This window comes from Chiloscyllium plagiosum, chromosome 10 (genome assembly GCF_004010195.1).
Source record: "Chiloscyllium plagiosum isolate BGI_BamShark_2017 chromosome 10, ASM401019v2, whole genome shotgun sequence".
Classification (NCBI taxonomy): Eukaryota; Metazoa; Chordata; class Chondrichthyes; order Orectolobiformes; family Hemiscylliidae; genus Chiloscyllium; species Chiloscyllium plagiosum.
In genome coordinates, this window is record NC_057719.1 from 24345605 (window position 1) to 24359184 (window position 13580).

Below are 13580 nucleotides of genomic sequence, written 5' to 3' on the forward strand. Positions count from 1 at the left end.
GGACATAGTCACCAGTGATAGAGGAATTAAGATTGTGTATGTTCAAAAGGCTAGAATTTGATATCTTGGAATGCTGTGTGGCTGGGTCCTGACAAGGTCATGAATGGAATGATTTGGGTAATGATTTTAAAATCAAGACATGGCTTGTGCAGAAATCATGGAGTCAGAGAGATGTACAGCATGGAAACAGACCTTTCGGTCTAACGTGTCCATGACGACCGAATATCCCAACCCAATCCATTCCCACCTGCCAGCACCTGGCCCATGTCTATCCCAAGCCTTCCTATTCATATACCCATACAGATGCCTTTTAAATGTTGCAATTGTACCAGCCTCCACCACTTCCTCTGGCAGCTCATTCCATACATGTACCACCCTCTGCGTGAAAAGGTTGCCCCTTAGGTCTCTTTTATATCTTTCCCCTCTCACCCTAAACCTATGCCCTCTAGTTCTGGATTCTCCATCCCAGGGAAGAGACTTTATCTATTTATCCCATCCCTGAGTCAATGAGGGCCATTGAGTGCATAAGTGATGCGGTGAATGGGACCTGGTGTGAGTTAAGCCATAGGCAGTAAATTTTGACTCACCCCAATTTTCTGGAAGGTAGAAGTGTGAGACTAACCAAGAGGACAATTTAGTTGTCAAGTCTGGAGGTAGCTAAGGTGTGAATAAAGGTTTGAACAGCAGCTGAGTTTAAACAAAGGCAAAGTTGTCAATTTTATAGAAGTGGAAAAAATTGGTGTTGTGATGGTGAAAATGTGTACTCAGAAGCTAATGTGGGGGGTCAAGCAAGTTTAAACTGACCAGCTTAGTCTCAGACTATTACCAAGTGGAGAGATAGAGTTGGTAGCTTGGGAACAGACTGCATAGTGGGGACTGAAAATAATGGGCCTCAGGCGACTCTCTGTGTGGAGTTTGCACATTCTCCCCGTGTCTGCATGGGTTTCCTCCGGGTGCTCCGGTTTCCTCCCACAGTCCAAAGATGTGCAGGTTAGGTGAATTGGCCATGCTAAATTGCCCGTAGTGTTAGGTGAAGGGGTAAATGTAGGGGAATGGGTCTGGGTGGGTTGCGCTTCGGCGGGTCGATGTGGACTTGTTGGGCCGAAGGGCCTGTTTCCACACTGTAAGTAATCTAAAAAAAGTAATCTAAAATTTCCTAATATTTAGGAAAGGCAGAAAGCAGGGATAGGACATATTTAGCTGATGTTGCCTCTTGGAATCACGTTGATGAACAATAGGAGGAGACCAAACATTGATATTTGGGAGGGTCTGAGTTTGACCACAGGAACAGAAATAGTTTGGGAGATTCTCTGTGCACTATGAGCAACAAAGAAGCAGCACTGGAGCCCAACAGTGTTTTGAAGCATACCAAGAGCTATAGACAAGTCGAGAACGATGAGGATAGTTCAGCACAGTTAAATATACTTTCCAGTCACACGACCATAGTTCATCTGTCATGATTGGTCATGCACTGATACAAAAATAGAGCTGCTTCAATGCCCTCTATTCTTGCATAAAGGGCAAGCAGAGTGGAAGGCAGACTAGACGGGAGGAAATCGGGACTACTAAAAAAGCTCAAGGAGCGTCTCCGGATAGGCTTTAATCTAAAAGATCAAACAGGGACACTGAACTGCGGATTGCAAAGAAGTCCCGCGACAGGATAAACGGTAATTTATCGTTGCAACCGTGTGCGCTGTCTTTGCAATTCGAAACGGCGAAATAAGAGTTTCAGAAAAATGCAAACGCCAAAGAAAAATAACAAGGCTGCTTAAAATTTCGGTTTACGCATTGCTCACTAAAACCTTAATTCCTTCGAGAAGGCCGACACCAATTCCATCAGTGAAAATAATCGTTTCAGCCAACCAGCGTGGCAGTGCAGATAGCATCCACAAATACATGATAAAGGTCCCAGATTTGTTAGGTCTCTTGCAGGCATAACTCCAGTGTCTACATGGACAGACACCCAGGGGTCAGAGCCAGGCTCGATCTGGAACTCCAGGGGACTCGAGATATTCCAGTTAAATTCTAGGCAGTTTGCTGTGTGTGTGTATGTGCATTCTGCTCTAATATTATTGCCATGACGTGGAGCTGCAGGTATTGGACTGGGTGGACAAAGTCAGAGGACACCAAGTTATAGTCCAACAAGTTTATTTGAAATCACAAGCTTTCGGAGCAGCTTGTTGGACTATAAACTTGTTGGACTATAACCTGGTGTCCTGTGACCTCTGACTTACATTATTGTCAGTATCGGAACGGTCAGTCAGTATTGACCATGTATATACAATAATAGCTTTCTGGGAGTTCATCAAACTTGTTTACCCCCTGCGTTCCTGTTGTGTAACACAAACATCGTCAGCAGTTTGAAACCTGAAGCAAGATGAACTGTACAAACCCGAGAAACGAGTTCAGAAATAGCTAGCTGCCAGTCAAGGCTTCTGTTTTGAGATGTGTGTGTGTTTTGTTATTCTGATTGGCCGCCAGCCACTGGCTTTATCCTTCTCCCGCGTTTTAGACTGGGTGTAATGTTTGCAATCCTTCCCTCCTCTGGCACTATTGCAACTAAAAAGGATCAGAAGACTGTGACCAAAGCCTTCGAGTTTTCCCTTCACTTCCCCAGCAATCTCAAATACATCCGAACCGCTGACTTTTCTGTCACCGGCAACGTTTCAATTCCCGCTTTATTTCGATCCTGTCCATTTTCTCAAAATCTCCCTCTTTACCGCAACATTGGGACCATCTTTTTTTTTATTCAGACGTACACAAAGTATTTATTTCGTACAAACAAAAACAGAAATTGCTGGAGAAACTCGGCAGGTCTGGCAGCATCCGTGAGGAGACAAAGTCAACATTTTGAGTTTAGTGACCTGACTCCTCCAAATTCCGATTTTATTTCAATCTCCATCGTTCGCAATTCTTTGATTTATTTATTTTGTAGCTCGGAAATGCCCTGGGGGGAAAAATCACAAGAGTATTTCATTTTTAATCCCAAATTGAACCCAACGTTCCCCTTGCACTCCATTATACTGTACATCAAATATTTTCTTTTTAATTAAATTCACAAAGACCCCTGGTGTTCTACCAACTTAACAACAATGGATCCATCACTACTTTCAACGTTTTAGAAGAGTTTAGCCTGAAAGACAAAATTCCTGTTCCATTCATTGCAAGAATACCTTCCTATAAGAATCTGAGAACATGCAGCCTCTGTTCTGTGATTGGTGAAAGGGCTTGGTCTCTCTCGCGCAACCCCTCAATTCTTCCTTCCACTCTAAATCTGGTAACCCACGTGCTAACTTTGAACCAACCAGCTTCTGACAATTTAGGAATTCCTCCCAGGAGCACAGCTGTTCAGTTGGTAGGGATATTGAGTCGATGACTCTGCAGGATTGAGGCATTTAGAGTTGAACATCTAGCCTAGCTTGAAGACAACATAATGCTTCTGTTCCATGTAGTTTATGGATCACATTTGTTGTGCGAAATTAAAGTTTATCCATCTCTGCATAATTCTGATGAATTGGGAACAAAAGTTCCTCTCTTTCATCGTACAAGATCCAAAGAGTCCATCTATTCAGAGAATTAAAAGCTGCAACTGCATGTGCTACATTTCAAAACAGGCTAAAGCTAAAGTAAATATTATCTGTGAACATATCCGTGCAGATTTACTCAAGCATGTACAGATTCAAGACGGACTTTTTTCCACAGCCTGAACCTTGAATCTCAGAATTAGATCCTTCCTCACTCCCTGTGCTTGCAAGGTCACATCTGTGAGGGAGCTATTAATACCCTACAGTACAGCTTTTTATAAAAACTATATGAATGAGCCTTGTAAAAGGCCTATTCTCAGTCGTGTACTAGAATAATGTGAACAGTTTTGGTCCCCTTATCTCAGACTACAATTGGAGGCAATTCAGAAGAAGGTTCACCAGGTTGATTCCAAGTGTGGAGAAATGTTACTATGAGGAGACATTGAGTAGACTGGGCCTTACACATCCGAGTTTAGAAGAATAAGAGGCAACTTTGTTGAAACATATAAGATTCTTAGGGACTTGACACAGTAGATGTGGAGAAGATGTTTCTCCTTGTGCAAGAGATAAGGACCAGAGGACATAATCTCAGAGTCACCCATTTAAGATAGAGATAGGGAATCATAGAACCCCATAGTGTGGAAGCAGGCCATTCAGCCCCACAGGTCCACACAGACCTTCTGAAAAGCATCCCACTCACTCCCACTCCCTATCTCTGTAACCCTGCATTTCCTATGGTGTAACCCACCTAGCCTGTACATCCCTGGACACTACAGGCCAATTTAGGATAACCAATCCACCTAACCTGCACATCTTTGGACTGTGGAAGGAAACTGGAGCACCAGGAGCACACACACAGACATGGGGAGAATGTGCAAACTCCACACAGATAGTCATCCAAGGCTGGAATCGAACCATGGGTCCCTGGCACTGTGAGACAGCAGTGCTGAACATTGAGTCACAGTGCCACCCATGGAATATCTTCTATCAGAAGGTAGTGACCTTCCAGAACTATTTACCACAGAGAGGTGTTGAGGGTGGATCATTAAGAATATTCAAAACTGAGATATCCAGATTTTTACTCAGTAAGGCAAACAAAGCTTATGAGGAAAAGACATGAAAGTGGAGACGAAGATGACCAGATCAACCATACTCTTACTAAATTATGGAATAGATGGGATGGGTCCAAATACCTACTTCTGCTTCTATGTCTTATGGCTTCGTGGTCTATAATCTCATCATTGCCTTCCAATAAATTTTGACACAGAAAAGCATTTGAAAGTGAAGTAAATAGTGAACACCATGTTCCCTAAAGTTATACAAATCTCTTTCAATGTACACTAAAATAAACATATTAGGATCTAGGTAAACTTACAGGATATTTGGGCAAAAGCACATTGGGTTTTCCTTGTTAATTTAGAGAAGGTACACATAATGATAACATGATGGGTATTATTGTTCACATTAGATTCACTGTCTAGTAAGAGACAAGACACTGTCAAAGATGCATATTAATTCATTGAGAAAAATAGGATATTACATTCAGTCATTAATTCAGTATTTTTAAACGTATAATTATACTCATCACAAAATTCATGATGACCAGAAAATCTGACTCCTGCATATATGCATTAAGTTGTGCATCTCTTTCTTTCAAAAAGAAGTTAAGATGTGTCAATCCCAAATATTGGTACGAACTTGTGTCAGCTTGGCTCAGCTGCAATCTGTTTAACATTAAATCAGAGGATCTTGAGTTCTAGTCTCATTCCAAGATCAGAGAAAATGACTTAAGTGTAGTATCAGAATATTGTATTAATGAAGGTGATGACTTTTAGATAAGATGTTAAATGAAAACAGGCTTAATTCGTTTGGACATATTTAGTAGTTTAAATAATACCAGTTAAAAAATGGGAAGTTGACCATCATCCAGAAAGGTACTAAATGATTAATTACATCACTGATGGGATTTTGTGTACAAATTGGCAGTATTCTTTTGTCTACATAACAACAGTGGATACACTTGAATAACATTTGGCTATGAAATACTTTATGATGAGGATATGAAGACACTGTGAATAAAGTTCTTTCTTTATAAATTTTGAGTTCCTTGAACTCTTCTAAAATTTTCTTATTTTTTCTATTTGATAAGCTTTCTGAATGTAACAGCTTGAGAAATTAAATAAAAGGTCTACACACAGGTGCGGCACAGTGACTCAGTGGTTAGCACAGCTGCCTCACAGCACCAGGGACCTGGGTTCAATTCCAGCCTCAGCTGACTTGACTGTGTGGAGTTTACACATTCTCCCTGTGTCTCTGTGGGTTTCCTCCTGGTGCTCCGGTTTCCTTCCACAATCTAAAGATGTGCAGGTTAGATGAATTGGCCATGCTAAATTGCCCAAAGTGTTAGGGATAAATATAGGGTCTGGGTGGGTTACTCTAGGACCACAACCAGGAGGCCCTGCTCTGGGCCTACCATGACCTACTGTATCATTAGGTAAGATCTTGGTTTATTATCTACGTCAATTTCTCTATCTCTCCCATCTCCATATCTTTTGATTCATGTAGAGTCCAAGGAATCTTACCAACTTCATCTGAACTGAGCATCCACAACATTCTGGGATAGTGAGTCCTAAGCATTCACAAGCATCCATGTGTCGAGGTTGCTCCTCATCTCAGGTCTGAATGTATGATCAGTTCTATATGGCCAATCTGATATTCTAAAACAATGTCCCCTAGTCTTTGCATCTACCCTATCATATTCATAGAGCCATAGAGATGTACAGCATGGAAACAGACCCTTTGGTCCAACCCGTTCATGCCAACCAGATAAGCCAACCTGATGTAGTCCCACCAGCCAGCACCCAGCCCATATCCCTCCAAACTCTTCCTATTCATATATCCATCCAGATGCCATTTAAATGTTGCAATTGTACTAGCCTGTACCACTTCCTCTGGCAGCTCATTCCAGACACATAACACCCTCTGCGTGATAAAAGTGCCCCTGAGGTCTCTTTTATATCTTTCCCTTCTCACCCTAAACCTATGCTCTCTAGTTCTGGACTCCCCACCCCAGGGAAAAGAATTTGCCTATTTACCCTATCCATGCCCCTCATAATTTTGTAAACCTCTATGAGGTTACCGCTCAGCCTCTGACGCTCCAGGGAAAACAGCCCCAGCCTGTTCAACCTCTCCTTATAGCTCAAATTTTCCAACCCTGGCAACATCCTTGTAAATCTTTTCTGAACCCTTTCAAGTTTCACAATATCTTTCCAAAAGGAAGAAGGAGACCAGAATTGTACGCAATATTCCAACAGTAGCCTAACCAATGACCTGTACAGCTGCAACATGACTTCCCAACTCCAGTACTCAATGCTCTGACCAATAAAGGAAAGCATACAAATGCCTTCTTCACTATCCTATCTACATGTGACTCCACTTTCAAGGAACTATGAACCTGCACTCCAAGGTCTCTTTGTTCAGCAAAACCCCCTAGGATCTTACCATTAAGTGTATAAGTCCTGCTAAGATTTGTTTTCCCAAAATGCAGCACCTCGCATTTATCTAAATTTAACTCCATCTGGCACTTCTAAGTCCATTGGCCTATCTGTTCAAGACCCTGTTGTAATCTGAGATAACCTTTTTTGCTGTCCACTACACCTCCAATTTTGGTGTCATCTGCAAACGTACTAACTATACCTCTCATGCTCACATCAAATCATTTATATAAATGATGAAAGTAGTGGGCCCAGCACTGATCCTTGTGGCACTCCACTGGTCACAGGCCTCCAATCTGAAAAACAACCCTCCACCACCACCCTCTGTCTCCCACCTTTAAGCTAGTTCTGTATCCAAATTGCTAGTTCTCACTGTATTCCATGAGTCCTAACCTTGCTAACCAGTCTCCCATAGGGAACTTTGTTGAACACCTTACTGAAGTCCATATCGATCAGGTCTACCACTCTGCCCTCGTCAATCCTTTTTGTTACTTCTTCAAAAAACTCAGTCAAGTTTGTGAGATATGATTTCACACGCACAAAGCCATGTTGACTATCCCTAATCAGTCCTTGCCTTTCCAAATACATGAACAATCTGTTCCTCAGGATTCCCTCTAACACCTTGCCCACCACCAACATCAGGCTTACTGGTCTATAGTTCCCTGGCTTGTCCTTACCACCTTTCTTAAACAGTGGCACCACGTTAGCCAACCTCCAGTCTTCCGGTACCTCACCTGTGACTATCAATGATACAAATATCTCAGTGAGAGGCCTAGCAATCACTTCCCTAGGGTACACCTGATCAGGTCCTGGGGATCTATCCACTTTTATATGTTTCAAGACATTCAGCACTTCCTCCTCTGTAATGCAGACATTTTTTCAAGATGTCACCATCTAGTTCCCTACAGTCTATATCTTCCATGTCCTTTTCAACAGTAAATACTAACGCAAAATACTCATTTAGTATCTCCCACATCTCCTGCAGCTCGACACAAAGGGCATCTTGTTGATCTTTGAGGTTCCATATTCTCTCCCTAGTTACTCTTTTGCCCTTAATATATTTACAAAATCTCTTTGGATTCTCCTTAACCCTATTTGCCAAAGCTATCTCATGTCCCCTTTTTGCCCTCCTGATTTCTCTAAAGTACACTCCTACTGCCTTTATACGCTTCTAAGGATTCACTTGATCTGTCCTGTCTATTCCTGACATATGTTTTCTTTTGTTTTCCTAACAAACCCTCAATATATTTAGTCAAACTTTCTCAGAATCTTAAATGTTTCAGTTAGATCAACTTTCATTCCTCAACAGTTCAGAGTATTCCTTTGATTTTTGCTATTTGTCAACATTAATGTCAGAAGCATGTCATGGCCAGCAAAATTTGCAGTTAGCTGTTTAAATGATGAAGGATGTACAGTATCAAAGACCTAAGTAACAGCGGTATCACACACTTCCCACTCTAAATGGAGTTTCAGAGAAAATGACAGGGATCAATGTCCTTTTGGAACTGTTGCTAATAATAGCAAGTCACATTGTTGCTGAGGTTAACTTTGAACAGATAAACAAAGCAAGTTTTGCCAGAGGACTGTGGCATGCATGAATTATGTACTGTTACAAAGTGATAAACATGCCTTAGTATATTGACCTCATTTCCTCCTAAGCATGTGATTAACTATGTCACTGCAAAAAAATGATTTCTTAACCAAAGGCCATATTAAATATCCTCTCATTGCCCATGTCTCCTAGTAACAACATGTTTTGCATTATTAGCTTGTATCTTTGGAAATTGGTGCAGTGATAAATTAGCCCTTAAGCACTCATTATTAAACAATTAAATATATAAACTGCTTTTAACATTATGATCAAGTTCCTTATTTTATTTTATTCAATTTCCCAATTTCCGGGTGTATCGAAAACTTTTTCTTATAAAACATTGTCTGCATTCTGGGTCGAGGCTGTGGTGCTGGAAAAACACAGCCGGTCAGGCAGCATCCGAGGAGCAGGAGAATACAAATCTCTTTCAGTGTACACTAAAATAATTGTAGCTAAACTTAAATTGTCTGCATTCTGTCTACTTTCCAAATGAATGGTGTAATAGGCAGATTCACATAGACAATCTCCTTACAGGAAAATGATGTGAAGTAGTTTCCAATACCCGCTGTGCTCTTGTGCTTCTGGATTCTGATAAAATAAGAGACGTTATGGCTGACAATAACAATTCACATTTAAATTGTGCATTTAATTGTGATCATGATTGATTATGATTGTGATTATGAATTGATTACATAATTGTAATCAAATAAATAAAATCAAAAAAGGAGATATTAGGATGGGTGCTTTAAAACTTGTATGAGTGGAATGATTTTAAGGAGGATCTTAAAGGTTTAGAGACAAGGAGGTTTACAGTTGAAAGCTAGACTTAAACTAGCTAGTGTTTAAAGCTAGAGTTTGAAATCAGAACTGTCAATGATAACTAAAAGGCAATGGATGATCCACAGAAGGCTTGAGCTGGAGAAATGGAGTGTGTCTGAGATTTGCATGGAGGAGGGTATAAAGATAGAAGGGATTGTGAGCATTAACATTGGTGAACATTGAAATCAGTATTTTTAAATTAAATTCTTGGAAGACCAAGAGTCAATTTAGAGTAAGCACAGGGGTGATGAGTAAGCGGATCTTAGCATCGGTTAGGCTGTACGTAATGAATTTTGCTGATTCTGGTGGAGACAGGGAGCAAGGCAGAAGATAGAATCTGCAGGGAGTAAATGGAGTTTGTTACAGGGGATGAACATAATTGCTTCTGCAATTGGCAGAAACTGTAGCTTATACAGAACTAGAAGATGGACAAGCAGTCTAATAACATTGGCACAATAAAGCATCCTGAGAGATGGCACTGAGATAGACTTGGTATCATCTTAATACATGTGTAATCTTTTTTTTTGCTTCAAATGATGTTGCTAAGGGGCAATATTCAGATAAGAAATAGAAAGATGCCAATGACTGATCCTTGGTGGATGCCAGAGGTAACAATGCAAGGGATGAAGATACATAATATCGCAGGAGATTCTTCAATTGTGACTGAATAACTAAGAATGAGAAGGCAAAGCAAAGCCTACAGAATTGGCCTTGATACCCAATATATGCTATTATAGCTGTATACCAGAGACTAATAAAAAGCAAACATGTGCTCTCAGAATTCTGGAGAGCAAGAATGTAAGTCATATTCAGTGTTTTTTTCAATAAAGCTGCCTCTACACTCCAAGTGATATATTTTCATGAATATGGCATAGAGAGAATTTGAAATTAATCCAATTTCAAAGTAAATTGGTTGTGTCAAGTTTATGTATGAAGATCCATATCTTGTACCATCCAATTAATTTGGGATTTGCTTGTCTCTTTTAGATTGGCACTGAATATACAGAAAACACAACTGTCTCTATTGTGCAAATTAACTTCCTTACCATTCAGTTACACAAGGTGGATGATGGATAAAATGGTGACAACTGTGGTTAGATACCTAATACATATGTTAAGTTGTGGTGCAGTGGGCTCAGGGTCTGATGCTGGGCTTTCTCAATGACTGGGTGAAGAATCTGGCAATGGAGAGGATGAACTGGCCAAGACTCCTTCAAAAGCACATGCTATACCTGCAATGCTACAACTAAAATAAAGACAGCAGATGCATAGGAGCAGCATCAACTCTAAGCCACATATTGTCCTGACTTGCAAATATAACATCACCATAGTCTTACCAGATCATGGAGCAGAGAGAGATAATTGGTGGTGGTTTAACTTCAGGACTACCAAGCCTCTGGCAAGGAGAGAGGTTGAGAATGTGAGTCCTTCACAGTAATCGTGACTGTTGTGGACTGTTGTGGGCGGCACGGTGGCACAGTGGTTAGCACTGCTGCCTCACAGCGCCAGAGACCCGGGTTCAATTCCCGCCTCAGGCGACTGACTGTGTGGAGTTTGCACATTCTCCCCGTGTCTGCATGGGTTTCCTCCGGGTGCTCCGGTTTCCTCCCACAGTCCAAAAATGTGCAGGTCAGGTGAATTGGCCATGCTAAATTGCCCGTAGTGTTAGGTGCAGGGGTAAATGTAGGGGAATGGGTCTGGGTGGGTTGCGCATCGGTGGGTCGGTGTGGACTTGTTGGGCCGAAGGGCCTGTTTCCACACTGTAAGTAATCTAATCTAATCTTAACCCATACTGTTAGTATCCCACTGCATCAGAGACGAGCTATCTTGCAAACTAAGTTAAGCCAACCCCCTAAATTTCTTTGGGATCTGTTCCTTTGGGATCAAATTCCTGCAACTCCCACCCTCACCACACTGTGGATGTAACTGCCCTATATGGACTGCAGTAGTTCATGCAGAGGGCACACCAACACCTTCTCCGGTGGCAGGGGGGGGGGGGGGGGCAACGTGTTGTTCTTGCCAGCAATGTTCACATCCCATGATCCAAATTTTAAACAAAAACTGGCTACAATGAATTTGTTACAGTTGTTTAAACTGAGCAAATATAGTTAGAGAGGAGGGGGAGAGGGTGTGTGTCTGTGCGTGTGTGCGTTCTTTAAAGCAGCACCAATCAGTGGCTTTTGGAGTCCCATATAGTAAACATATAACCGATGTGAAGCAGCCACTATACTGCAGCTCCGGTGCAATAGGAGTCTAACATAACAATAGCAATCTCTAACTGGACACCAAACAGATGTAAGAAAGCTCAGAAAGTCAAATAACACGCCGTTTTCAGCAAACAATAATATTCACATGCACCCACCATGCACACTACATCACGTTGATTTCTCTGGGACCTCCCAGATTTTTTTGCGCAGAACTGCACATAAATGGCAAGGAATGCGACAAGAAAACTTGGCGAGCTTTTGAAAAGTTTGTTGTGTATGTCTCCTTGCACAGCCCTCAGACGCGGCGGGAGGATGGCGACGGGAGTCACTTCCAGCCGCACATTTGGCCAAGAGGAGTACAGTCTGTACAGCAGCCTGAGTGAAGAGGAACTCATCCAGATGGCGGTCGAGCAAAGCCTTGAGGCGCAATCCGGCTCGGTGCAGCCTCCAGGTCCGAGGGGCCAGGCACACCCCAGGAATCGAGTTCAGGCCCAGGTGACTGGGCGTGTGGTTCAGACCGCGGCCCCTCAAGCTTGTGCCAAGACCAGGTGGGTGTCCAGGTACAGAGCGCTGTGATTCGGTCTGACAGCAACATCCACACACTAACACAAGCAGACACAGCTCTCCGACTGAAAGGCTCAAGAGACCAGTTTATCCAACACTCGCCTGGCTCAGCCTTAAGTCCCAAGGGCCCTGTTTGCAGGAACATGCCTGGCTATCCCTGGGGCAATGTTGAAGCAGGCACGATTGCTCCAAGCTGGCAGGCAATGGTCTCTTGTATTTGAACGTGTGTGTGTGTGCAGTAAAACCTTGGCCGAACCTGTTAACTCTATTATCTGCTGGTCAATCTCACCGCCTTGCTGCTGGTCGGATCTAACGCATCGTTCATCTACTCATTGCGATTGATGTGAAAACCAGGCAAGATTTCCAGACGAAATAGATTACCATTTAACACCATTGGAAGACATTGGAGTATGTTATTGACGGGAAACTGGTTAAGGGTGAGGGTGGGCTGACAATTCACAAAACATAGCTATGGCCAGTCGGGGAGAGGATATTGAGAGCATTGAGCAGGATATCCCCATGGGCAGTTTCTTCGCCTGACGACATTTCAGACCAGCGATTAAATCCAGTTCAGTGTGTTTGCGTGTGCAGGAGATGTCCTCTGGCTATTCGAGGCTAGGACATACATTTAATCAAGGCGGTGTTAAACCTTTGATAGACAATGGAATCAAGAGTTATATGGAGGTGGGGGAGGAGAGAGGCACACACGAAGGGTGGAGTTGAGACAACAACAACCACATCAGCCCTTGTTTCTTTCATTGGCAGAACAGGCTCAAGGGGCCGAAGGGCCCGCTCCAGGGTGTTTCAGGTTATCCTAATCTCCTGCTTCATCCGAACTAATCCTATGCGCCATCTACCAACCTCCTGATTCCTTTACGGAGAGGTCATTCAACCTGTTAACTCCTCCTCTGGGAATGCAAGATGTGTTGTCCTCCCATCCATTTCCTGCGGTCTGTCAGTGTTGTCCTCAGTCTTACCCCCTGTCCTATCAGCCTTTGTGATCGATTCGTTTCCAACAGTTGCCAGGATTTGTTTTGTCTGGTCTCGCCGTTGTTTTATTTAAACAGTAGGTCATCCTGGATGACAATAACTATACAACTGGTACCGTAAGATTGAAGTTAACGTTTTCCGAGTTGTGTGTCTCTGAGCAAAGGTTGTGTGTCTCTGAGCAGTCCCCTCCACAATCCCTTCTCAGAGCCTGTTGCTCTCTATTGTCTTATATGGTCAAATAGTCCCTCGACGTCTCCGAAGCCAAAAATAAACACGTGCGGGAGCCGATCGGTGCCAGCGCCTCACATTTTGAGTTGGAAGAGCTGCAGGGGAGAAAAATGAGGGGCTTCTCTTACGCGGAATATTTTTCACTATTTCATCCTCGCCGTTC

General features: G+C 42.6%; 1 protein-coding gene across 1 annotated transcript in view; it reads left to right on the forward strand.

The window, feature by feature from the left end:
* The first annotated feature begins 1514 nt into the window (after positions 1–1514).
* asb2a.1 (ankyrin repeat and SOCS box containing 2a, tandem duplicate 1) overlaps positions 1515–13580 on the forward strand; it is a 41987-nt gene continuing 29921 nt past the window's right edge. Inside the window, exons 1-2 of the mRNA XM_043697183.1 lie at positions 1515–1667; positions 11928–12183. Coding sequence (XP_043553118.1) covers positions 11948–12183 — 236 coding nt within the window. The 5' untranslated portion in view covers positions 1515–1667; positions 11928–11947. The remainder of the gene's footprint in view (positions 1668–11927; positions 12184–13580) is intronic.